At 52.7% G+C, this 26,348-nt stretch overlaps 1 protein-coding gene across 13 annotated transcripts in view; it reads left to right on the top strand.

The window, feature by feature from the left end:
- The window catches only part of CCDC88C (coiled-coil domain containing 88C), a 129,047-nt gene that overhangs the window by 44,377 nt on the left and 58,322 nt on the right, over positions 1-26,348 (top strand). For 7 of the 13 annotated variants that reach the window (XM_084970006.1, XM_084970012.1, XM_084970007.1 and 4 more), the window contains 4 exons: positions 9,787-9,856; positions 22,356-22,414; positions 23,437-23,520; positions 26,090-26,230. In XM_084970006.1, coding sequence (XP_084826132.1) covers positions 9,787-9,856; positions 22,356-22,414; positions 23,437-23,520; positions 26,090-26,230 — 354 coding nt within the window. Of the gene's footprint in view, positions 1-2,330; positions 2,508-9,786; positions 9,857-22,355; positions 22,415-23,436; positions 23,521-24,288; positions 24,420-25,786; positions 25,871-26,089; positions 26,231-26,348 lie in introns of those variants that run through there. The other 6 variants (XR_014811290.1, XM_084970005.1, XM_084970009.1 and 3 more) reach the window with 3 other exon arrangements.

Genomic DNA, 26,348 nt, shown 5'->3' with positions numbered 1-26,348 from the left:
ACACTGCTGGGTCCTGACATGGCATGGCCTCATTAGGGGGAGCCAGTGCTCCTGGGCTTGTGCGGACTCGAGCTGGTTTCAGGCCCTGGGGATCCCTGGATTAATTGAAACGAGGTGGAACAGATGGATTGGGTCTATCAACAGCTTTATGTGACAGCCTCTTAACATAAAAGCACTTCATTACGCACGTTTCACCGGGGCTCCCTGCCCCAGTCGGAGGGCACGCGGCGGAAGCGACAGCCCCTGGTCCAGATGGAATTACGAGCACATGGGCCCTGGGCCCGGCTCTGTTCAGGTGGCTGAGGGTGAATCATCAGGTCTAGGCGCCTCTCAGCAGCTAAATTAGACAGTCATCCTTCTGGCTGTCACATCACAAAGTGGGCTGTGTCGCTGGGTTTAGGGGTCAAGTCCTTGCTGCTCTCGGGAGTGGGGGTGACACGGGGGCAGGGAGGCAGCTCTTTTGGGGAGGCAGCATGCTGTGCATATCACTGGTCAGCATGGAAAGTCTGAGACAAGCAGAGCTCTAGAAAGTGCCAGGTCTGGGGGAAAGCTCGCCAGCCCAGAGCGTCTGTCCTCACTCCTGTCATTAAGCCCCCCCCCCCCCCCGCCCCGTGCCCAGCCCTAGGATATTTGTGTAATTCTTTTTTTTCTTATTATTGTCTTTTTTAGGGCCACACCCCTGGCATGTGGAACTTCCCAGGCTAGGAATTGAATAGGAGCTGCAGCTGCTGGCCACGGCCACAGCAGCGTGGGATCTGAGCTGCATCTGTGACCTACACCACAGCTCACGGCAGCACCGGATCCTTAACCCACTGAGCGAGGGATTGAACCTGAGTCCTCATGGATACCAGTCGGGTTTGTTACTGTCGAGCCACAACGGGAACTCTGAAATTCCTGTCATGCTTATCCTCACCACCTCTCACGATGTTGGGAGGAGGAAGCCCTCCCTGTGTTTGTCTTTGCCATCCACCGAGTGGCAGTTTTTGTTCAAGCCAAGATGCTGTTGAAGGGCCCTCAGGAGCCCCTCTTGGCCAAGTCCAGGTGGGAGGTTTGGAGGGGTGTGAATTTGACGTGGGCATCAACCCCGTCACGTGTACAGAGGGTGCCTGCAACACCGCTCCCGATGTTCCAGGGTGCTGGGGTGCCCGGTGACCTTCTCAGCCTTTCGGGACCCCACAGCCCCCTCCCCTGCATGAACCTTGGCTCTGCGGTGTCTGGAGGAGTCATCACTGTGGGGTTTGGAGTCCCTCCTCCTCTCTTGCGGCCCCGCGGAGACATGGGAATACAAGTGGCGGCTTTCCCGTCCGAGTCACTTGTGTGGTTTAGGAGTTTCAAATTCCCCTTGCTTTGCTTCATTTGCTCATAAAACAATCACATTCGGGAATTTACAGTTGGGGAGCCTGGCTTGTCCAAACCAGCGTTGCAGATTCATTTGGAGGTGTTTTCAGCGTTGGTTATCATCTCCAAGCTGCGGGGTCTTCGGGCATCTGGTGGCCGATGTCGCCTGGTTTCCAGGCATAGGAAGGAGCTTAACAGAGGAACCAGCCCTCGGGGTAGTGAAGCAAAGTAGTTGGTTTTCAGGACTTGGTCTGCTAACAAGTGTGTGAGAGAAGACCCCTCTTTCGGAAAAGAGATTTAAACAATAATAAAACCTTACTCAATGTACTACTTTTTTTTTTTTTTTTTTTTTTTTTTTTGTCTTTTGTCCTTTTTAGGGTCTCACCTGAGGCATATGGAAGTTCCCAGGCTAGGGGTCTAATCAGCTGTAGCCTCCGGTCTATGCCAGAGCCACAGCAATGCCAGATCCAAGCCGCGTCTGCGACCTCCACCACAGGTCACGGCCACGCTGGATCGTTTAACCCACTGAGCGAGGCCAGGGATCAAATCCGCAACCTCATGGTTCCTAGTTGGATTCGTTTCCGCTGCGCCACCACGGGAACTCCATCAGTGTACATTTTGAGGACTATTTGCTGATCCGTCTAATTTTGTTGGCTGTCACTTAGCTGCTTTTTGCTTCCTCTGGGGAGTCGACTGATGAGGCAGAATGTGAACACACCACAGAAGTGGGCAGGGAAGCGTGAGGAGGTGAGAGGGAAGGAAATCACGTGTGATTAAGGACACCAAGGATGGCTTTGTGGAGGACGTGACATTTTCACTGAGATTTGGAGAATGGATAGGGTTCTGACCAGAAGTTATCAGGGCCGAGAATGTGTGAGGACGAAAAAGCATCCCAGTGGGAAATGCAGAGCGTGTGTATGTTGTAACCCCAGGCTTGACTACGGCCCGGCGTTGGCAGCTGATACTACCCTGGCTCCCTCCTTCACCTGCAGGACTCCTAAGCCTTCTCTACAGCCCAGCTCAGAAGCCACCGCCTCTGGGAAGCCTTCTGAGACTTGCCTGGGCAGAGGTGGGCAGTGCTGGCTGACTGTGCTGCACGGACGCCCGTCCTTTTGTGCCGTGTCTCCCTCGGCCTTTTCCACCAGCGGAGAGGTCTCAGCGCACGCAAGGTGGGCAGTGTGTGTTTCTGAAGATCTGAACCCCAGGCTTAAGGGTGTGTTGTGTGTGGGCCGGGTGCACACTCAAAGCCGTTATCACTCGTGTTTCTGATGCTCAGTATTGACTCAGAACATGGATCAATCCTGGTGTTTCTTCCGCTGTGTGGAAGGCGCCTTTCGCCGTCTGGACCACCCTGAGCTCCTTGGCGACGGTGAGCATCGTCTTCCTCCTGGATGCCTCTCGGGGTGTTTGTTTTAACGTCTCTGGGATCTCCCTCTCATGGATTCTGCATTAACAGCTCCTTTTCAAACCCACGCAGAGAGTCACTCCATGGAGCTTAAACACATGGCATTTAGTAGCAGTTATTTTTCCTTCCTGGCGAAGTGTCGAGCCGTAAAATTGCTTGGTCTGGTAAGGGTAAAAGATTTCTTCCTGTTTCTTCATGAAATCAGTGTTTTTTGTTTTTTGTTTTTTTTTTTTAAATCATTGTTCTTAATCCCACAGTCTGAGGGTTTCCAATGGAAACTGAAGATAACCTTTGCTGCAGCCACACAAAGCATTTCCACCCCGCAGCTTTTCCAGGACCTTGAGTTTCTTCCACCAGCGGAGAAAGTGACCTTCCTGTTTGAGCAGGAGCAGAGATCAACATGGGCCCTGATAGGATTTTAAGCCTTTTCAGTGAGGCGTCTCTGTTGCCTCAGGCAGTGGGTGAACTTGTCCAAGATCCTTGAGCTTCTGTTTTCCAGGGGCTGGTGCCCTGGCAGCCCGCGCCTTCCCGCGGGGCCTCCTGCCTCAGCCCCCAGCACAGAGCCGGCTGTAAGCCGGCCTCTGCCCTCATCCCTGTCAGCCACGGGGGTTCTCTTGGCCTCTCTTCCTGGCTGATGGAGCCTTTGCAATTCCTGATGGGAGATGCTGGAATACAGTTTGATTTGGGGTGGGGTGAGTGAGGAAAAAAAATTAGTAATCCACATCAGTTTTCATGCAGGATACATTGTGAATTGTCTCAGGAGAAAGATAGATAGATAGATAGATGGATAGATAGATACAAATTTTTTTTTTTTTTTTTTTTTTTTTTGCCACACCTGCAGCATACAGAAGTTCCTGGGCCAGGGATTGAACCCATGCCACAGCAGTGATACAAGCTGCTGCAGTGACTACGCTGCCTCCTTAGCCCGCTGTGTCACCAGGGGAATTCCTAATTTTTTTTTTAAGCGGACATGTCATGTTCACAGTTGCATATCTAGTAAATAGATGCTGCTGACCATACGTGCTTTGTGTGGGAAACCATGCCATAAGGTGAAAATAATTTAATGTAAGGTGATAGAACCACACTACAGAATCTTTCTTAAATGTTGCAAGAGCTTGCTTTGTCCCAAGCACTCTGATGGGGTTCTGTCATTTTGGTATACTTGCTTTGAGGGTTTCCTGTTTTTTTAGCCTAGCCTTAGTATCAGTTAGGCATCCTTTTTTCCTTTAAAGCCTTTTTTTTTTTGTCGTCTTCCTCACCAGGTTAGCAGCTGTAGCTTCCATTATCTAACCATCCCCCAGTGTCAGCTTGTGGCACAAACACTAAAGTGCTGTTCTCTTAACACACACCCTGTCACACTTGGATTTGTATTTTGAGGCTTTGGGGTGGGGGCGGGGGTGGGGTGGTTAGAGCCTCCAATTGATGTTTCACTGTTAACAGTTTTATGCTGAAGTAGACGGCTTACCAAGTTTGGGGTACACGCACTTATTCTCAGAAGTGAGTTGAGGGGGTCATTTTGGGGGTTCCTGAACTGAGTCCTCCTGTTGCCAAACCGAGGGAGGAGGTCCTAGGAGAAAGCAGGGGTGCATTTTAGGGCTTCTGGGATGTTCGGCTGCCGTGGCTGAGTGGGTGTTATTTATAAGTCCTGGATAGAGACTGGCTAGAAAGGAATTAGGAGACCTGACCCCTATAATTTGGAGGCGACGTAGCCACACACAGAGTGTGAGCGTCATCTCTCAGCTCTGGGAGCCGCAGGGTCAACCCAGGTGGACTGAGGCATCTGGCCTGTCCTGGGGTCCATCTCGAGGTCCTTCCCAGCCCTGCGGTGCTGCCCCAGGCCTCTGTCTCCCCTTCTCCCTCCCAGAGCTCCCCCTCCGGAGGGCAGTGATGGAGCCCCCAGATCTTTTTATCCCAAGCTCAGCACCACCGACACCCAGCAGGTGTGCATGCTCAGGAGACCTTGACACTTCCCTGCGTGGCGTGAGGCTTGGGGGAGTTGGGCAGGGAAGGGGCATTTAGCCTGGAGCTCTGGCCCTCGTGAAGGCTGGTGACGCAAGAGATGACCCGGTGACCTCCTGGAGCTGGCCTGGAGTCGCAGCCTGGGCCCTGTGTTGGGTTCTGACACAGGGGAACCAGTGCCCGCCAGTGGGGACAAACGTTTGGTGCCCTGGGCTCAGCGAAGCCACATGCCGGGTGCTGGTCTGATTTGCTGTGGGGCGCCTGGGAGGTCTCGCCGGCCACCCTGGCCACTTGGTTATGAGCACGTGTGAGTTCTGCACGTGACCAGGTGCCTCTGGAACCCACTCACTATCGCAGCCCCCACCCTCCTCCCACCACTGGCAGAGCTCCTCGCTGACCTGCGAGACCCAGCACGCAGCACCCCCCGCGTATTTTCTCTTCTCCGCACGGAGTACCTTTGCGTTTGCCGTGGGAGCCTTCTAATAGGAAGGGAGCCTTCTCCCTCAGCTCGGCTTCCTGGTTCTGTTCTTAGAATGTCTCTCTATCCGTGACCCCTGGGAGCCAGTGACACAACCTCATGACAGCCCCTCGGCTCTTCCTAGCGCCAGCCCTGCCCCGGGTTGTGTCCAGAGGGTCCGGATCCGGAGGCTGGCAGTCTGAGGACATCTGAGTCTCAGGCTCGTGACCACTGCGAGAACACAGATGCAGCCCCTGGGACCCCCTGCTGGGGTGACAGACGCTTCCTGGAGAGCATCCTGGTCCGTCCCATCCCTCCGCCAGGTGGAAGGCCTTGTTTGTGTCAGGACAGCCCCTGGGGGACCTTCAGAGTTGCTGAGATCCTAAATTTTAGGTGTACAGCCTGGATGAGGTCAGGTGGGTTCTTTCACCTTTTCTGTCACAAAGCGCTTTCGAGCCCCGGCCCCCCTTGCTGCTCAGCATCTAGAGGTAGCCACCCTATTCTGACCTGTTGTTGCAACTTTTCTTTTAGTTTATTTCAAGTGGTTAGAATGAGGTTCTTCCGGGATGCAATTAGCGCAGTTTCATTTATGAAAAGGAAAATCTGGGGTTTCTCTGGCCTCTTATATTAGGATCTGAGAACAAACCGAAAAGGGGGTGCAGGCAGGAGAGGGAACGGGGTACGAAGTCTCCTCTGGATCTCCGCGTTTAAATTTCCCTCCCGCACCCCTCCCTTCCTGTTGCTGAGTTCTCTGCAGAGGGCAGGGGGCCTCTGTCAGGGCTGCACCCCAAGCCTGACTCTTCCCTCTTGCCGTCAGGCCACAAGGTTGGGGTGACGAGAGAGCCCGTGAGACTTATGTGTGCCCTTGTCCTTTGTCCTGCCTCGGGATGTGACGGTGGCCTTTGTTTCCGCCTTTGCAGAGGCCTGGGTGGCACCAGGAGGGCTTGTTGGCACATTTGGGGGTTGCTCAGAGCACACCTTAGGGCTTACGCTCTCGTCTTTGTGCTCTTCCACCCTGCACAGCCAGCCGGGGTGTGACCAGATGCCTGCCAAGCCGGCCAGTGTCAGCTGCGGTCCCCACAGTGGCTTTCTGTTCCGAGTACCAGGCAGGGCGGGTCCACTCGTCAGCAGCCTCCTCACGTCCCCACTAGACGCAGGGCCTGGCCTGTCGCCCTGGAGGCCCTGCCACCCCGAGGGGATGCATTTGCTCAGCTTTTCTCAGGGACTGGCGGCCACCGAGTCCCCTTGTCCGCAGGATTGGGGAGCTCAACACCACAAGCCACGTGTGGCTGGCGGGGTCTCCAGATGTGGCTAGTGTTAAGGAAGGAAATGAATTTCTAATTAATTCAAATGTTAAAAACCAATGCCGGGTTCAGTTATTGGAAGAATTGTAAGTGTGTTTGTGTTTGGAACAGCTTGGGTATGCAAACCTGCTTATTCAGATCATGTTTCCAATGAAAACTTAGCATCTGAATTGATGTGCTGTGGATTTCAGACATGGTCCGGAAAAAAAGAATGTGAAATATCTCATTCATGGTTTTATGTTGATTAGGTGGTGAACCAATAATATTTGGGATACACGGGCTTAATTGAAGTATGTTATTCAGATGTTGTCACTTGTTTTTACTTTCTTAAGGTGCCTGCTGGAGCATTGGAAATCAGTTGAGCCTCGTGTTTCTACTGGGCAGCTCTGTGGTAGTCACACCTCTGAAGCTGTTTTTGTTGGAAATGCAGTTGGGGGTCTTCTGGGGGGAACAGTTAAGGTCTTGGGGGTGTTTTGGGCCAGGAGATTAAATCTCAGGTGACCCGGGGTATTTTGGAAGGAACACATCATAAAACATTGTTCGTAAGACATTACTTCTTTGCGGGATCGTTCTTTTTTTTTCTTTTTTAATTCCTCAATGAATTTTATTACATTTATAGTTGTACAACGATCACCACAACATTGCTTCTTAATGGCACGAGTGACGCCTCTTTCTTGTGGGAAAATTAGGAAGTCCCGATTAGACAAACAAAACATCCTGTTTTGGAGGGAGAATACATGGATTCTCCAGCAATATTTTCTCGCAGCGTTTCCAGCAGTCTTTTGCTTCGGTCGTCATTAGCATAAAAATGCCACTTTGCGTTCTCGCAGAGACCCTCTAGATGGTTTCACAGTCTGTATCGCCTTTGTAAATGCGTGCACCCTTCTTAAAGCCCTGATAATAGAGCTGGTGTTCCTGACCCTGGGACCACAGTGGAGGGGACACCAGCCGCGCCTTCAAAAAGGGACTGTAGCTGGTCAGACAGTGATAACAAGGAACTCTTCTGGAAGCTGGGCTGAGCGCTCGAGTTGAGCATCTCGGCTGGATGAGAGGGACTCCATGGGCCGTTCTGGTTGAGAGTCCTTCCATTTGCGGCAAGTGGATTTCTCTGATTTTACTCGTGGTACGTCTTTTGCCCCCGGGCGGGACTGGGGAGTCTTTTGGTGAGTGCTTTCAACTAAGTTTTTCCATGTTGACTTTTCCAAGCCCTGAAGGAGGGCCGAGGCTGTTACACAACTCAGACTCTGTCCAGCATCGAGACTTGTTTGAGAAAACACTAGCCGTCTCTGATGTGGTGACATGAGACCCCAGATAGCAAAGAAAAAAAAAGACCCCAGAGAGTAAAGTGTCCTCCAGCACTGAGCGGAGAGGGGCCCGGTGTACTGGGGACTAAACCTCCTGGCTTAGCACCCCTCCCCTCAGCTTCTGTGTGGGTGGGAGCCATGGAAAGATAATCAGGGGGACGGATCAGGTCATTCTGTACGTTCTTTGAAGGTGTCGGCCTCTCCTAGCTGCTTGCCTGGGCCACCATTCTCATCCGAGGATGCAGACAAGAGTGCCGAGGTGCTCAGCGGGGCCCTGTGGGATTCACCCATTGTGGTCATTGTTCCCCTCCCCTACCCTTTTTTGTTTTTGTTTTTTGTTTTGCTTTTTTGCTTTTTAGGGCCACCCTCATGGCATATGGAGGCTCCCAGGCAAGGGGTCGAATTGGAGCTACAGCTGCCAGCCTACGCCACAGCCACACCGCAAAGCGGGATCCGAACCACATCTGTGACCTCTTGTCACAGCTCACAGCAACGCTGGATCCTTAACCCACTGAGCAAGGCCAGGGATCGAGCCTGCGTCCTCATGGGTGCTAGTCAGATTTGTTAACCGCTGAGCCACGACGGGAACTCGCACTGTCCCCTTTCCTTCATCTGCGCCGGTTGGCAGTGTAAGGAATACAGAGATGCCTCACGTTACACGGTCGAGGGACTGCGGGAGAAAGTTGTATCCCAGTGGAAACATTTCTTTAAAGGCCGAAGAGGAGCTTTGTTGGTCAAGAGTTTCTATAGTGACCGCTTTGGTGAGATCAGGAATACTTATGAATCCCACCGCCTCGCTGGTCTTCCATAAAATTAGGTGTTCGTCTCCTGATGTGAGAAAAACGAGGCAGGCGCGTCTGGGTGGGAAGGGCGCCCCTGCCCGAGAAACACTCCGGGGAAATGTGCAAGGTGGGCGGGTGGACGCCTTCCGAGCAGCACTCGCTCGCTTGCTAAAAACAGCCAGCCCAGGGGGCGCGACCCGGGGCTGGAGCCTGGGCCTTCTTTCAGAGACCCCTGCTGTGAGGGCAGAAGCCAGCTCATTTCCCCTGCGCCAGCTCTCAGACGGGCACAAAGTAGCTGTGATTTATCCCTGCCCCAGGGCAGTCCCTGCTGTAAAGAGAGAAGTCTCTCCGTTTACAGCTCGTAGCAAAGGCCTGCTGGATACTCAGATCCTAATCTCAGCTTGTAAAGCCTCAGGAGCACTTCTTTAATTTTTTATTCTGTATTTTTTAATTGCACAAACTGTACAATAAAAATAGACGTCTTTTAAAAAGAAACGCACCTCAGAGTTCCCTTATGCCTCAGCAGGTTAAGAACCTGACTAGTATCCATGAGGATGCGGGTTCGATCCCTGGCCTTGCTCAGTGGGTTAAGGATCCGGCATTGCCATGAGCTGAGCCTGCGTGGCTCAGCTCATGGCATTTCTGTGGCTGTGGTGTAGGCCCGCAGCTGTAGCTCTGATTCGACCCCTAGCCCGGGAACTTCCAGTCCCATTGTGGCTCAGTGGAAAGGAACCCGACTAGTATCCACGAGGATGTGGGTTCAGTCCATGGCCTTGCTCAGTGAGTTAAAGGATCCAGCATTGCCTCAAGCTGCAGTGTAGGTCACAGACATGGCTTGGATCTGGCATTGCTGTGTCTGTGGTGTAGGCTGGCAAATGTAGCTCCGGTTCTACCTCCTAGCCTGGGAACTTCATATGCCGCAGGTGCAGCCCTCAAAAGACAGAAAAGAAAAGAAACCCCTAACCTTGCTAATCTAGTGTCTAATCTTCTTTTTCCTAAGGTCTCTGTACCCCTGCAGACATAGTTTTTGTTTGGTAATGATCGAGACAGAAGCACAGTTGGTTTTTTTGATTTCCCACTCATTTCTAGCTTAAATATTCCACCCTGTTTTATGGTATTTTCCTAGTTACTCTGTGGCTGCACACTCATCCAGTAACTTGATAAACTGTAATTTTCCTAATCAGTCTTGATTTTGTTTTCCCTTCTTAATGGTATCTTTTCCCTTTTGTTTCTGTAGGAAGTTCTCCAGCAGCTGATCGTAATGAATTTGCCCAATGTCTTGATGATTGGCAAAGACCCGCTGTCTGGTGAGTGGAAAGCTGCCCCGCCCCCCACCCCCGGCGAGCCCGGGCAGTGCCATGGGCTCTGGGCAGCTGTTGGATGCAGAGCCCTGGCTGCTGGCTCGGAGCCAGCACAGTGAAAACATGTGATCATTTGGGTGTGACTGTGAAGGGGTGGGTTTATTACCCAGAGGCATTAAACTAAGCACACATTTCTCCCTTAATAGTGCGTCTCCTCAACCCCTCAGTTGGGGTACAGAGGCAGGCAAGGCTACTGCTGAGTTGTAGGGTGGGCGTGGCCCTGTTGGCAAGAAGGAATCTTTTTTTTTTTGTCTTTTTTAGGGCCGCACCTGCGGCATATAGAGGTTCCCAGGCTAGGGGTCTAATCAGAGCTGCAGCTGCTGGCCTACACCACAGTCACAGCAATACCAGATCCTTAACCCACTGAGCAAGACCAGGGATCGATCCTGCGTCCTCATGGATGCTAGTCAGATTTGTTCCTGCTGAGGCACAATAGGAACTCCTGGGCATATGTTTTAAAATCTAAACGAAGATGTGCTTCTGGGGTGTGGCTGTGTCACCCCATTTATAGACAAGAAACGGCAGTTCACAGGGTTGAAGTGACAAGCCCTCCATCACTTAGCCCATAAGCAGAGGGGTCGATTGGAAACTGGCCTCTTCCAACCCTTGAACTTGAGCTGCCATCTGTGTCACTTGCAAACAGGTGTTAGGTTGAGCCGTAGGCAATTGCTGCTATTCAACCATTTTGACCTATGGAAATGACACTGGCATATGATTCAATCTAACACTAAACTCCTCCTCTTCCACCCTGCCCCATCAGCCCGTCACACCACGTAGCTTGCCGCCTTCCCCTTGTCGGTGTACCCCCCCATCCACTGCTGCCATCTGGAAGTCTGGCCCCTGGGGACCCCTTCTCCAGCAGGCACCTCCACTCACCAGAACCCTGGCGCCAGCCCTCCCCTTGGCAGTTTCTGTCCCAGCCTCTCTAAACCTCACGGCCCAGGCCAAGAGATTGTCCACATGCAAAGAACCCAGGTCCCACCTCGGGTCCGGTGCTGGACAGAAACACCTGCAGAGATGTGGACGCTGAATTTTTTACTAACTGTATTAAGGTATAATTTGCATACTGTGAAACTCACCTGTTCTTGAGTATACAGGTTAGTGATTGTTTTTGTTTTATTTTGACCACACCCACAGCCTGAGCAAGTGTCTAGGCCAGGGGTTGAACCCGCACCACAGCAGTGACAATGCCAGATCCTTAACCCGCTGCACCACCAGGGAACTCTTTGTGATTTTTTTTTTCATGCATGTACAGAGTTGTGCTGCTTTATTCGCGGTAGGTCCCACCAGGACCTCCTGCCATGTGTGTGTCTTCACGTCTTCCAGTGACCTCTGGGGCCCAAGTGGGCAAGCTTCTAAGTCCCAGTCTTGGTGTGGCTTTGCAAGACCGAATTGTCACCACCATCCAGTCTTTGAACACTGTGGGGAGGCTGCTTTTCAACTGTGATAGGTGAATGGCGTGCCCCTCTGGTCTCCAGCACCGTGTGGAATCAGTACACCTCCGTTGAAGAGCCCAGAACCCCCAGTTCTAAAGGAAAAACCGGGAGGATGAGACAGGGAGCCCTGAGAAAGTTAAGGATGAGAATCCCCCCCGCCCACCGCAGCCGCTTCGAAGCCCCTGCAGGGAGGCCTGACTGACAGCCGCTCCCGCCAGCTGCGCCGAGAGGGGAGGGGCTGCCTGTCCCCACGTCAAGACTGCAGGGACGGGAGCCGGGGTGCACGCCTGGGTAGTTTTGACAGGAGTCTCTGGGGGCTTGGAGAGCAGAGGAGGTTGGCAGGGGGAGGCGCACCAGTGAGAACATGCCAACATGACTGCCAGAGCCATGTCTATGGAAGAGTGTTTTCTGTTTGCAGTTTTAAAAATAGGTGGGTGAAGAATTTGGGGGATCTTTTTACATAAAGAGCAAAGTTGGTTTCTTTCTCATGCAGTTGCCTAGAAGGGGCGGAGGAGGGCAGCTTTTTTAAGAATCCTGCTCCACGTCCCAGGAGCATGCGGTGCTCTTTTGGCTGATGTTGACACTGGGCTGTTATTTATAACATTTCAGTTTTCGGTTATTTTCTGTTTCTGGTGAATGCATCACGGTGGAACCAGGGCAAGGGCAGGACAGAGCCCAGCGGAACATCTAGTTCAGAACACACCCAGCGACACCAAACGATCCTAAGACACCAAGCAAGCGTTTGTCCCCCTTTCTCTGACCTAAACAAAGGGAGATGTCACGATTCACACTATTAGGAGGTTTTTCTGTTTGTCTAACCAACATCCCAGCCCCATCAGACAAAAGGATGTCCTCTCTTCCCACCCCGGGTGGGGTTCAGGACAGCCGGTGAGTGTGAGAAAGCGCTCCATGTACGTTGGAATCGCTCCCCACTGTCTGCCCTCCTGGCCCCTCATCCCATCCTCTCACTTCCAGTTTGCACCTTGAATGATCTCTCTAGTCGTGCATGGTTTTGCCCGTCTCCCTGGATCCCTGTGCCTAGGAAGCGTCTGTCCAGAGCCTCGTTACAGTAAGAGGTAGATCCCACCCAGGACCCTGCTCTGACGCTTCCTCACGGTCACATGGTGGCACGCGGCGGGAAAGCCTGCCAATGGCTGGGCCACGTGCACACTCCCGGGACTGGGTGTCATAGGGTGTCCTCTGCCTTCTCTCCAGTTGCTGAATCCTAGCCTCTCTCCTACCCCGCACCCGTTCCTCAGGCGGGTGCCTTGGCTCTGCCTTCCAATTTCAAAACATGGGCGCACTTCTCTCCTCCTGCCCTGCTGCCCCTGTTTCCAGCCACGCCACCCTCCTCCTGGTTCGTCCTGGACTGGCCTTCGGACTGTCTGCTGCTCTGCCTTTGCTCCCTGCCATCTGCTCGCAGTCCAGCAGCCGATCGTCTTAGAACGTTAGATGATGGTCCCTTTCCTCCCTGCGCTGAGGCCTGTGCACTGGCTGTTCCTTCTGCCTGGAGTGCTTTTCCCTGAGGCTCATAGGAACAGAGGCTTCACATTTTTCTCATATACCACCTCTCAGAGCAGCCCGTCCAGAGGACCTCCCTGTTTGTAGCTGCAGCCCTCCCTCCCCCTCAGGCCTCTTTATCCTCCACTGCCTTCCCTTTTTTCATAACATTTATCACCCTCCAGGATATGCTGTCATTTACTTGTCTTTTCATGTCTGTTGCACTGCTCATTTTTCCCCTCCGAGGATGTAACCTAACCTATCATGAGGGCAGGAATCTTGGAGCTTTTTTTTTTTTTTTTTTTTTGTCTTTTTGCCATTTTCTTGGGCCACTCCCGCGGCATATGGAGGTTCCCAGGCTAGGGGTCGAATCGGAGCTATAGCTACCAGCCTACGCGAGAGCCACAGCAACGCTGGATCCGAGCCACGTCTGCAACTTACACCACAGCTCACGGCAACGCCGGATCGTTAACCCACTGAGCAAGGCCAGGGATCGAACCTGCAACGTCATGGTTCCTAGTCGGATTCGTTAATCACTGCGCCACGACGGGAACTCCTTTTTTTTTTTTTTTTTTTTTTTTTTAACTGTTGTTAACACTGTCCTCTAAGTGTCTAGAGCAGTGCCTGGCACATAGTAGGTACTTGATAAATACCGCATAAGTGCTGGAGACCCACTTGATCTTCTCCTCTCTCCTCTCCCCTCTCCCCTCACGCTAGTAGATGTTAACCACACGTTCTTGGATCAGGGGTCAGGGTCCAGCAAGAGCCAGTCTTTGCCCAACACCGTATATGTGGCTGCCCGGGGCCGGTGATGAGACACTGAAAACTGCCCGCACCCCCATCTTGCCAGCTCTTCTTCCATTAAACATTGTTACGTGGTTTATCCAAGGGTGTCTTCCACGCAAGCAGCCAGGGGTCACGTGTCTGCCGTAGCTGTAAAATGAGGAGAGGTGTTGGCCAAAACTCCAGACTCTGGTTTCTCAGCAGCCAGGCCTGTCACTGTGCCACACACTCAAAAAAGACTAGGTTTGTCTGACAGGAAGCCAGGGTGTTCGCACATTAATTTCTGCAGTGAATCACAGAGCAGTCATGCTGGAAGATAGCATGGTTTTTTCTTTCCAGGTTTGTATCCAAGTACCGTAGTAGTTTTCAGACGTGTGAATTGCTGATCATTGCTAAGCTGTTCAGAATGGAAAGTGAGGAGCCCTGTAGGTGGAGAAACCCAGCCCAGAGAGGGGAGGGAACTTACTCAGAGGCACACAGCATGGTGGCTCCATAGGTTAGAGATGTATTTATCACCATCGTATGTGGACAGCCAGCCGCTGGCTCCAAGCGGGTAGACCAGCCTCTGCGTTATTCTGCCTGGTGTTTCTTGAGTTCTAAATGCCAGGCAAGATTGCTGGGTCCATGCAAGGGCTGACCCCATATTTGCAACCTATAGGGTCCCGTCTGTGGATACCACTGGGACCCTTGAGGACAGCCTCGGGGATTCTGTTCACTGCTCTTCAGTGATCTGGTCTTCAGTTTTCTCTCTCACGTTGGCAGTTTCCGGGGCCCACAGGTGCTGGGGGCATCCTTCCCTCACAGCCCATGCAGGCCTCTGTTCTCCTGCTGCTCTGGCCCAAGAAACCAGAAGGCCAGTTTCTGACCCTCCAGATAAAAGACAGGAATGCCCTGGTGTCCTTCCTTCCAGAGGCGCAGAGGAGCTCAGCCCGAGCCGTTCTCCGGCTTTTGTTGTCAAATGTCCACTGTGGGTCTGGGGGCCGCGGAGACAAATACGCCATCTCTGCTCAAGGAGCCCCCAGTCTGCCTTGGGGTGGGAGGGGAGGAAGACAGTGTCCACTGGCCTGTGCCAAAGAGTGCAAGGCGGGCAGTGAGTTCTGCCCGGGCAGGTCAGGAAGACTTCCTGGAGGAGGCGGTATGTGGCAGGGCCTGGAAGCTCTCTCCACAGAGCAGCAGAGGGAGGGTGTCCCAGATGGGACAAGCTCAGAGGAGGGGCAGCGTGCTGGCAGCTCCACAAGGAGCAGCGAGCTTGGGGTGCCTGGAGGAAGTCTTGCATCACAACTGAAGCCTAGGTTTCAAAGGCCGGAGGGAAACGGAACTGCTGAAGCTCCTTGGGATTTAATGTTTAACCCTCTCGGTGTTTGCTTGCTCTCCTGTCAAGGGCATCCTTGAAGGGCTTCTCTGATCCCATGGAGACCTTCGCTCACGGTGCTCAGCCCACGGCGCTGCCTTTGGAGGACGGGGTGCTGGAAGCTGGGCGGGCAGGGGCGCCCTGGGCCTGGCTTCCCTCCAGCCCCGGCCGCCGGGGAGAGGGCTCAGAATCGGGCTTCTTAGGAACAGCGTGCTTGCCGCCGAGATCGCTCTTTTAGAAAGCGGACGGGCTGTCTTCCCTCCCCAGGGCCCTGCCTGCCAAGTGACGAGGTGGTGGGTCGAGGGATGGCCATTGGGGTTAATGAATGAGTCTTGTGTTCTTTCTCCCAGCCTCAGGCTATTTTTTTCATTTCTCCTGAATTCTGATCTTGTTTATATTTATATCGTTTTTTGTATCTACAAAAAGCTGCGGTCCTCTAAATGAGGAGGGAGGGGGGAAGTAAGCAAGTAAAGAAACGCTAATCTTTGCCGGCCTTTGATCCCACTCCCTCCCTGAGGGAGCAGGTTCAGAAAGGCACCCACTCGCGACTTGGGATGGTGTGGCCCGCGCGTGTGGCCGGCTCCTTTGCTTCTGTGCTGCCTGTGGATTCAGAAGCGCGTTCTCCAGCCCATCGAGAGCGCCAGGGGTTGCTGGGCGCTGGAGCTGAGAGCCAGGACTTGGCTTTTCAAGGCACGTGAAAAGCTTGGTTTTACACCAGGCACGGCCAAGCGCCAGCCTTCTGAGCCGCCCGCAGGTCCTGCCTGGAAACCAGGCTTTGTTTGGTCCCCTCCTAGCGATGGGCTGTACACAGAGCGGGCTCCGGCTGCGTGACCGCGCATGGCGACCAGCGCGACCGCTCCCTGTGGCCGAGGCCGTCCGAGGCGGGGGGACGAGCTGTTACTTGTCCAAGGTCTTTGTGTTCACTGCTACTTGGGCTTTGCGCTTTCCCCCTGGTGCTGGGGAGGGACCCGCTCTGGGATCGTCTCCCGCCTCACCGCCAACCAGGGCAGACTCTGGGTTGCAGGCTGAGTCCTCGTGGTGGATGCTCCCTTGCTGCTCTTCAGGTGTTTGGTGCTGGGAGATGAATCCGTGCTCTGCTGCTGCAGCCTGGCCAGGCTGGGGTAGGGAGTCATTTTTGGTGGTGACACCGTCTGTCTCAGGGGCTTGATGGGGCTGTTTCACGTTGCTCTACGTGACCTGAGAGCCGTGCGTCATTTGGGCAGAGGTTTTGTTACCCACACAGTCATGCGGCGGGACTCCCGGGGTGGGGACAGACACGGTGTGGGCAATGGAGATGAGGGGACCACGGGTCAGGGTGCCCTCTGGAGCCTCCTGCACCATTTCGCACAGGTAACGTGGTGCCTGCAAAGTCCACATGCGATAAACGTTTGTTGAATGACTAATTAAGCGAATGGAGGACTGCCTGATAGCAGCCACATGTGTAATTCTCTAGGTGTAAGAAATGGAGGTGCGGGTTTCGCAGGAGTTGCTCTCCAAGCCATGAGGTGGTGTGTAGAGGTGGCTGCCCTGTACCCCATGGCGCAGGGTGGGTCTTATGTGGGGTTCCTATGGACCCACCCACAAGGAGTTGTTCCTCGTGGAACTCAAGGTAACCTTGTTAAAATAAGAACAGCTTTTCTTCGTGTGGGCAGAGCCCCCAGGAGGGCCCACAGAGCTGTGCCTGTGTGGGTGAGTCGTGAGATGAGACAGGGTCATGTTCGGTGCACTGCTATTTTCAAATCGATGTGACAGCCCCATAATTGTGCTTATGAAATGACTGTGTTTTAACTAAGAAACCAGGGAAAGCACAGTGAGTGGTTGATTCCAGCACATAAGTCAGAAAAAGAAAAACATGTGTGTGTATATAGATACACTCCCCATCTCAACGAGAAAAGACACCGAAACTGTTCTCTTTGTTCTACGGGATGTGATGCTGACAGTTGGACCCTCAGTCTCGCAGTTGGCAAACACTGGCTGAATACCTGCACTCTGGCACCGGGATCAGAAGCTAATCCGGAGAGAGCGCTGCCCCACCCCACAAGGACGTGTGAATAAGCAGTGGCAGTTTCGGGAGAAGGGGGCGGCAGTTAGGAGAGAGCAGGTGGTGGCCAAATCTCAGTTCTGTGGCTCAGCCTGTCTGAGCCTCTTCTTGTTGGTAAAACGGAGATAATACTGTCCTCTGGGGATTGCTTTGGGGATTAAGGCAGATGATGGCGTGTTCTAGGAGAGGGGCAGTCACGGTTTGTGGGCATAGAGGGCACGCGGGGAGGGCAGGATTAACTCCAGTGGGTCGGTCCTTCCAGGTTGTGAGGGTCAATAAACCCTCAGCCTGGCTGGTGACTCCCAGACCCCTGGCCTCTGTGGCCGAGGGAGCCGGATAGAGCATCAGGGTCGCTGCTTGCTTTTGACCTCATCTCTGCAGGTGGTGATGCACTGTGCCTCCAGCCCAGCAAGGCGGAGCGTGTGCGGTGAGGGGCGGGAAGGCCTCTCTCTTTTAGAAAGAGCTATTTGCCTGCCTTTGTCTAAATCCCCACCTTCATGCCTAAGTCATCACTTATAGGCACCAAGATCTCTCTTCCGAACCCAGAGAACATATGACCATTCAAATGACTGCACCTTAGAGAATCAAAGAGTAGAGCCCAAAGGACCATGGAAGTTGTGGTCCAGGCACAGAGGATAGGTTTTATTTCATGTCCCCACTTTCATGGATTGGCAGTGGCTGCCTGAAGGCCCTCTGTGTTCAGAGGGATTCTGAGGCCTTGTTTGTTCCAGGCTCGGTAAGAAATTACAGTGATCGATTAGCCATGTCTGCCACCGACACAGGATTAGAAATTCAGGGAATTTTCCAACCCTGATCTGATTCAGCCTCCGTGTTTTAGAGGTGGGTGTACTTTAATTGCCCCCCCCCCCCGTTTCTATCCCCAGGGCTGCCCTTATCACATGTAAAGTATCAGTTTCTCTTCTGTTTTAGAAGCTGATTGCTTCAAACCTCTGCAGCTTTATATATAGCTTAGATCAGCATATATGCATTTCATTTCTGCTAAGAAAGGCTGGAGGGAACTTCTCTGTGCCAAGACTCCAGGAAGCAGGTAGTCAAGTATGTAAGAAAGATTTTTCTCAGGCTCAGCCGTGAGCTCCGGCTGTCGTGGGATTCCCCCTGGGGTTGCGGGCAGATGCAGAGGGCGTCTGGTGTGCTCTGCCCTCCCCCACCCATCGGTCGCTTGTGACTCACTCAGTACAGAAATCCTCGGTGCTGTTACCCCGCCTTCCATTTCCCGTGAAAACTCACTCTGATACACTTAAGCACAAGCATTTATGATTTGACAAGAACCGCGTTCTCTTACATCTGGGCATTTGCACATGCTGTTCCCTGTGCCTGAAAAGCCCCCAAATCTCGCCTCATCCCTGGGTCTCAGCTCAGAAGACATTTCCTTTGTGAAGCTTTGCCTGATCCTTACTGTAGACGAGATGTCCTTTCTCTGGGTTCCTGTAGCATTTATCAGGGTTTTTGTTTTTGTTTTTGTTCTGGCTGCGCCTATGGCATGTGGAAGTTCCCAGACCAGGGATCGAACCCAAGCCACAGCAGTGGCAACACTGGATCTTTAATCCACTGAGCCGCCAGGGAACTCCCTCTCAGCTTTTTTAGTTGCTGGGTTTTTTGAGGTCAGAGGACTGTGTTAATTATGTTCTCAGCAAGCACCCAGCACACAGTAGGTGCTTCAGAGGAGTTATCTGTAGGTTTGTTTCTTTGCCTGCTTATCTGTGTCACTGAGCCATTCTTGCTCAGGAGAGAACAAGACTCAGAGACCCAAGAGAGAGTCTTCTGGTGAAATTATGCACAACCCACAGACTGGTAGATTTTTGAAAATAGCAGACATTCTGAGAGAAATTGGGCATCAGCTTCCCGTGAGAAATGAGGGAACTTCTGCTTTCCTCTCTCTCTCTTTTTTTGAAGTTTCCTAGGAGTCTGTGTAGGGGTAAAAAGCACAGGATGCATTTGTTACAGAGAATGTTTTTATTCGCTTAGCATAGTGAGAATGAGCACAGCACTGCTTCGTGTGAATGAGGGCAGAGGGGGCTTTCTCAGTGCCCTGTTCTTCGCCAAAAAGCTTATTTATTTTTGGCCACACCCACAGCATGTGGACGGTCCTGGGCCAGGCAGGGCTCAAACCCGAGCCCCAGCAGCAACCCAAGCTGCTGCAGTGACAATGACAACACCAGATCTGTAACCCACTGGCCCACAAGAAAACCCCCAAGGAGCTTATTTTAAATAATTACTCCCTGAACACTTTTCTAAAACTGATTCCCTATTTTTAAAATCCTCCCCCCTCCCTAGCCGTTACAGAACTTGGCAAACTGTAATTCCATACTCTTTCTTGATGGGTGTGTGTCAGTGAGTGAATGAACGAATGCCTCGCGGCCGTCACTGCACGAACCCGAAGGATGTGGGGGGAGGGGGTGCTTTGCTGTTTCTGCAAACAGCCCAGACGGTCGTTTTGAGCCCTCAGGTGTGTGTGCAGGCTTTCTGCTCTCTCTCTTGCCGTCAGATTACCGGCTCGTGCTCTTGCCTCCCCGAGTGGGCCTGCCTCTGCTCCTTCCACTTTTAACGTGCCGTCTGTCTAGGCCGCTGAGAGTACGGCTGGTCCGAATCGTGTGAGTTAGCTGAAGTGTGATATAATTAGGTCCCCTGGGGCCTTTGCTGTGAACGGCACATCAGGATTCCCCGTGAACTCTGACTTCGGTGTGGCCTGATCCAGGGCCCTTAAAACACTTCCTTCCTGTGTCATCTCTGCTGGTCGCCACCGCACCGGCTACGGGGCCTGCGCAGGATGAGTCACGTCCCGAAGAGGAGCGGGTGACGGCACGGAGGGCTCTGTGTGTGTTAGATCCTCCAAGGGCTTGTGAGGGGCCCTGCCCGGTCACCTGGGGACTGGCCGTGAAGGGGCAGAGGCGAGGACAGCCATGAGCACTGGGCTCGAGCCCTGTGGCCAGGGGAAGAGTTTGGGGATGGGAGGGTTTTAAGACTCAGGTGAGCGTTTCCTGTTCTTATCAGAACTTAAATCATGACTGGTTGTCACGTCAGCCCGAATAGAGAAGGGAGTCGTCGTGGCGTCACCTGTGTTCACGTCTGTGGGCCAGAGCACCCTGAGCACCACCCCACACCCCGCACCTGCCCAGGCTAATCCGAAGGCCTCAAGAGAAAACAAGAGAGTCCGTCAGAGTCTTTGAGGATTTGTCCGTTTCAAACATTGATGGAGTTCTGCACTTCTTCGTAAAGAGAAGGTTCCGTCATCGCGGCTTGATCTGCAATATACCAGACCTGATCCTTGAGAGCGTGGAGTCTGATCCTGGGGTCCCCCCCTCCCGCCAAGCCATCCCAGCCTCCTTCCGACTGGGCAGTGGGAAGGGGGTGCCCAGCCGCCAGCTGTTGAGACTCGGCCTTAGGAATGTCGTCTTGGGCAAGGCTGTTCTGAGCCATTTCTCAGTTGGGATGGGTTAGGACCAGGCTGCACGCTGCTCCACATACACGCCTTACACCTGAGGACCTGAAATGAACCACAGCGACTTCTTGGGACACAGGCTGTGTTTTCTCCGTCCCAGGGGTCACAGACAGTGCTTCGGACCATTTTAGCGCCGTGTGAGTGGGTGTTGGTCTTTGAGGGGAACGATGCTTTTTCTGGCATGTCCCTTCTCCCCCACATGGAGCAGGTTATAATGAGAAAGGCAGAAAACCATAGACCTTCTCACCTGAAAAGCCACCCTGCTTGTCACCCACGTCACCCAGCTGCCGCCCTTTCACAGATGTGGAGACTGAGGCCGGGGAACAGCACAGTTTGTCCAGGTCACAGGCCTCCTGGTGACCAAATCAGGTGTGGAACTCCTGCATCCTGACTCTGTTATTTAAGTGACTGATACTGGTACACAGATAAAGACGCATTTGGCCTCAGGCGTCAAGAAAGAGACGCAATCATGAAATAAGATTTTTCTTTTTTTTTTTCTTTGCCAGATTGTCAGGCTGAGAAAGAGCAGTAAAACAGTCTTGGTCGGGGTGTGGGGAAGCGGGGCTGATTATATATTGGTTGTGAGGGAGTAAAATGGCAGAGCCTTTCTGCAGGGCAACTTGGCATCGGGCAAAGCTAAAACGACGAGTTCACCCTAAAGAAGAAAGTATGGATGTGCATAAAGAATGAGCCACAGGATGTTCTTTCTAGCATCCTTTAGATTAAAATATCAAATAAATCAAATCTCTGGAAGGGGGGTTGGTTGAATAAGTTTGTGGCCTTTGTGCAAAGTAAGTATGAGACCATCCAGAATGATGTGTGTTGGGACTTCCCATCGTGGCTCAGTGGTTAACAAACCCGTGGCTAGTATCCATGAGGACACAGGTTCGATCCCTGGCCTCGCTCAGTGGGTTAAGGATCCAGTGTGGTCACGAGCTGTGGTGTAGGTTGCAGACGTGGCTAGGATCTGGCGTGGCTGTGGCTGTGGCATAGGCTGGTGGCTGTAGCTCCGATTCAACCCCTTGCCTGGGAAGCTCCATGTGGCGCAGGTGCAGCCCTAAAAAGACCATTGTCTGGAACTTGCTCTTGGGTGCTCTAGCCAGACACTGAAACTGAGAAACCAAGGGGCACAGGGAGTTGGGAAATGGAATGGATGTGCAAAATATTGATAATGTAGAGTGGGCGATGGATGAGTAGGAGCTTCACTTTTCTCCCTTGTCTGCTTGAGAGTTTGCATGATGGAAAGGCAAGGTCACGTCCAGTCTCATCTTAGAGTCGACAGAGTGTTTCACGTGGGGCCTGTTCTCGTCTCTGTACTTTGCTTACCACCCACACGCAGCAGAGATGTTCATTGTCGTTAATTAACACGCACCCAAGGGTTGTTTGATGTATTCGAATGGAAAAGGGCCACGAATCACTATGGACAGAATTCTCCTTTGGTCTAAGAAATAAACCCAGAAGTTCCCATCGTGGCTCAGAGGAAACTGATTAGTATCCAGGAGGATGCAGCTTCGATCCCTGGCCTCGCTCCGTGGGTTAAGGATCCGGTGTTGCCATGAGCTGTGGTGAAGGTTGCAGACGCAGCTCAGATCCTGGGTGGCTGTGGCTGTGGTGTAAGCCGGCAGCTATAGCTCCCACTCGACCCCTAGCCTGGGAACTTCCGTATGCTGTGGGTGCGGCCCTGAAAAAACAAAAACAAACGAAAAAGAAAGAAGTAAACCCACACTTAGAAACAGGCAGAGTGTGTACACCTTAAGTGGACACTGCTGGGTAGAGAGATTGGATTTTTTTTTCCCTACAGCAGATGTCTGTCTGTGCTGGTGAAATTTTATCCGTGGTTGAGTTTGATTAATGATATTGCTCTTTTGATTTAGGGAAGAGTATGGAGGAGATTAAGAAGGTGCTGCTGCTGGTGCTGGGCTGTGCTGTCCAGGTAGGGATTGGGTGCGTGGGCAGAGAGGGCTGCTCTTGTGCTTGGGTTTGTGGGGATAACACACCCCCTTAGGTGAGGTTGGAGTGAAGCTGCTTTCAGCCCAACGTGATGGAAGGTCGCAGGGTGCCTGTGAGAGACGTGACACTGTCTCAGGGGGCAGCCATTTCTAGCACCAGGGCACCCTGGGTGAGAGGCCATGTGGGGATCCCTGTGGGGGTTGGGGAGTCGGCCATTAGCAAATTGTCCCCCGTATAGGAACCCCTAGAGCAAGGATCAGCAAACAACCTGTGGACCAAATTTGACCTGCCTGCCACTGATTTTCATAAATCACGTTTTATGGAAACACGGCCCGATTACCTGTGGCTGCTTTCACGCTGCGGCAGCCGAGTTCAGACCACTGGCCTGCCCAGGCCAAGACTTTTTTGTTACCATCTGGCCCTTTACAGATGAAGTTAGCCACCTCGCCGGCTTAACTCAGGTGTTTTTTACTTGTTTAGGAATCTCCTGGAGAGAGTATATCTATAGCTCCCACCCCCACACAGTGTTTTTAAAACAAGCCCCCCAGATGGTTGTGGTACAGGTGGTCTGAGCCTCTTCTAGAGAAGACCCTCAATATAAAGGGACGGTAAGGGGCCAGAGCATTCTTGGTTATGAAAGAAAAAGTCGGAGTTCCTGTTGTGGCTCAGTGAGTTAAGAACCCAGCCAGTATCTATAAAGATGCAGATTCAATCCCTGGCCTCACTCAGTGCATTAAGGAGCCGGGGCGTTGCCACAAGCTATAGCATAGATCACAGATGTGGCTCGGATCTGGTATTGCCGTGGCTGTGGCATAGGTTGCAGCTGCAGCTCCCATTTGACCTGGAGAACGTCCATGTGCCACAGGTGCTGCTGTTTAAAAAAAAAAAAAAAAAAGGCAGGGGTTGGGTGGGGGCTTCTTTTGAAACTGTATTTTCTATGACTCTGGTGGCTCCAGGCTGCCCTCGTGGTAAAACGCTTTCATTAACACTTGTAACCATCCACAGTGTGAGAGGAAAGAGGAATTTATCGAAAGAATCAAACAGCTGGACATTGAGACCCAGGCGGGGATCGTGGCACACATCCAGGAGGTAGGTGGGGTGTTGTGGGCTTTGCCGTGAACAGGTGCTTCTGCAACACCCAGGGGACGGGCTCTCTCCACCAGTGAAAAGTCTAAAGACTACATCACCCACTACCAATTGTGCTAATTTTAGGTTTCAGACACCACCAACGAATTTGATTCTCTTTGGTAAGGTAGCCGTCAGCAAGCGAAAATAGGGGTTAAAAGAAAAACTATTAAAAAAAAACACATCTCAATCAAATCTTCTCTTGCCTCTTCTTCTTGCCTAATATGGACTCAGACTATTTTTAAGAGCTGTCAAGTGGTTTAGGCTCAGAATGTGATTTACAGTCCCTGAAAATGTATTCTGGCAAATGTCATCCTGCTTCGAATGGTTGATCTTTATAGAGAGAGGAGTTCTGCTTCTGTCAGTGACACGGCAGAGACACAGCCGTGCCACCTCTGGGGAAGTTCAAAACCAGCGGGTCCCAGAAGGGCTGTCCCCGGAGATGCGACCCCCTGGGTGGGGTCAGGAGGGTTTCGCACTGAGGGCCGCCTGTGCACTCTGCCGTTGCCCTTGGCAGAGGTGGTATCCACGGAGAAAGTGGTTTCCCTGGAAACCAAGCACGCACCTGAATTCTACTTCCCTGATGCCCCCACCCACCCTCCTCCAGAAGAAGCGTATGTTTTAACTATCTTAGGAGTTTTATAGTCCAGCCTTCCATCTAATTGGACAGAAGAGACAAATGCATGAAAGAGACGTGAGCAAGGAGCACGTAGGAGCAGGGGTGTAACTGGCAGAGGCAGCTGAACCTGGAGCTCCCCATGCCAGTGCGGGGGGCGGGCTGCTGGACTTCCACAGCCAGCCGGGGCCCCGGGGGTGCTAGATCTGAATCAGGACTGGAAGCAGGAGGATGCGGCTTGTTGCAGGTAGGGGGTCCAGCAAAGCTGGTGTCAGGGGGAAAGTCAGTGTTGTAGAAAGAGTCTCAGCCATTCATGTCAGTGACCTATCAACCTAAGGACCATTCTGCCTTTTACTTTTTGCTGTGTCTGTGTGCTTTGAAAATGTATCTGGGGACGGTGGTGAGACTCCCCAGGTCTTAGCCACTCGCTCTCTCCCCTTCCCTGTTCTGCTAGCAGGATGTATTCTTTTTAAGTGTACACCCAGAAAGAACGTCCTGCGTGATGGTCGGATGCAGTGGCTGGGCGTGGGGACTGGGGTTCAGAATGAGTTGGGTGCTGCTTAAACATCCAGGGGCCCAGGCCGCACGGGAGACCATTGAGGCAGAATTGGAAGGAGGGTCATAAGCCGGTGTGTGGCTGTGGCTGCACCTCTGAACCTCCTTTACAGAGGCCTCTTCCAAACAATGGAACCCGGCCTCTCAATCCCAGTTCCCTGCCTTTGGGGTGCCCTGTACCCTAAAGTGAGAGTTTTCCTCATTCTGAGATTTACTGAACCCCAGTTTTTCCCTGTAAGGTGAGACAGGTAAGAGAGTGGGTGTCTTGGAGTTCCTGTCATCGCGCAGCAGAAACAAATCCAACTAGGAACCATGAGGTTGCAGGTTCGATCCCTGGCCTCGCTCAGTGGGTTAAGGTTCAGGCGTTGTCGTGACCTGTGGTGTAGGTCACAGACGTGGCTCGGATCCAGCATTGCTGTAGCTGTGGTGAGGCCAGTGGCTGTAGCTCTGATTTGACCCCTAGCCTGGGAACCTCCACATGTTGCAGGTGCGGCCCTAAAAAATGCAAAAAAGACACAGACAGTAGAAAGTGGGTGTCTTTTGAGACACTGAAGGGCCCTGTCTTTGGTTTTTTGGTTTGTTTTTAAATTCTTCTTTCTCCACTTACTGCTCTGAAAGATTTAAGAAGTTTTTGGGATATTTTTCTCTGCGTGGATATTTCTGGTTTCTTTTTATTTTTTTATTTTTTTTCCTGTTGAGGCTTGAGTACTTATCTTCCCAAACTGAGAGAGAGGGGACTCAAAATAAAGCTACCTCCTGTGGCGGGTCTGGTTGAGACTGTCAGGTTGGCAGCATCATTGAAGAGCTGCCGGGTGTAGACATAGCTGTGGGCCTCCTCCCACCCGACGGGGGTCGGGGGGACCAGGTGAGCTGAGGCCTGCGGAGGTGAGATACAGGCTCACCTGGAAATTGTTTGAGATGATGAAATAGTCTCCCCCCTCAAGTAACAGCTGTTGTTAGGTACCCAGCATTCCAGCATAGGATTTTTTAACAGTTGCCACATGTGCACTTTATTTTAAGAAATAACGGCCCCTCTCCTCACCGCTCTTGCATCTTTAGGACTTCACTGTTTTGTGTTGTAAATTGATGCTTCAAGAAGATGACCTGTTTAGGGAAATACTGGATGGTACCGAGCGTTCTCTGGTATTTTAAAAAAAAACCTCAGTGTCCTCTTGGAACCGGTGTTGAGAGCAGGAGTGGCCCGTGTTGGTGGAGCTTGGCTGAGGGGGGCTTGCGCTTCAGGAGCCCCCTGCTCGCCAGGGAGAAGCTGGCCATGAGGGTGCATGACGCCAAGGCTCAGCATCAGCTGTGTCCCCCACGGCCGCTTCCCGCCGCCTCTGCAGCGCCCGCCTCTGCCCGCAGGTGACCCACAACCAGGAGAACGTGTTCGACCTGCAGTGGTTGGAGCTCCCGGACGTGGCCCCGGAGGAGCTGGAGGCCCTATCCCGGAACATGGTCTTTCACCTGAGGCGGCTCATCGACGAGCGAGACGAGTGCACGGAGGTGCGTCTGCGGGCGGGGCCCTGGTCGCACAGCCGCCCGCCTGGTCCTCACCGTCCAGCACAAGCCTGATGCCCCCGCCCTTCCCCCCGGTTTCTGGTGGAGGTGGAGGTGGGCGCTT

This window comes from Sus scrofa, chromosome 7 (genome assembly GCF_054392235.1).
Source record: "Sus scrofa isolate SSC_HxYL_T2T_F1_AM1 chromosome 7, Sscrofa_HxYL_maternal_Yorkshire_Landrace_v2.0, whole genome shotgun sequence".
NCBI classification, from domain to species: domain Eukaryota; kingdom Metazoa; phylum Chordata; class Mammalia; order Artiodactyla; family Suidae; genus Sus; species Sus scrofa.
The sequence above is the reverse complement of the archived record's forward strand: the minus strand, read 5'-3'. Positions and strand labels throughout refer to the sequence as shown.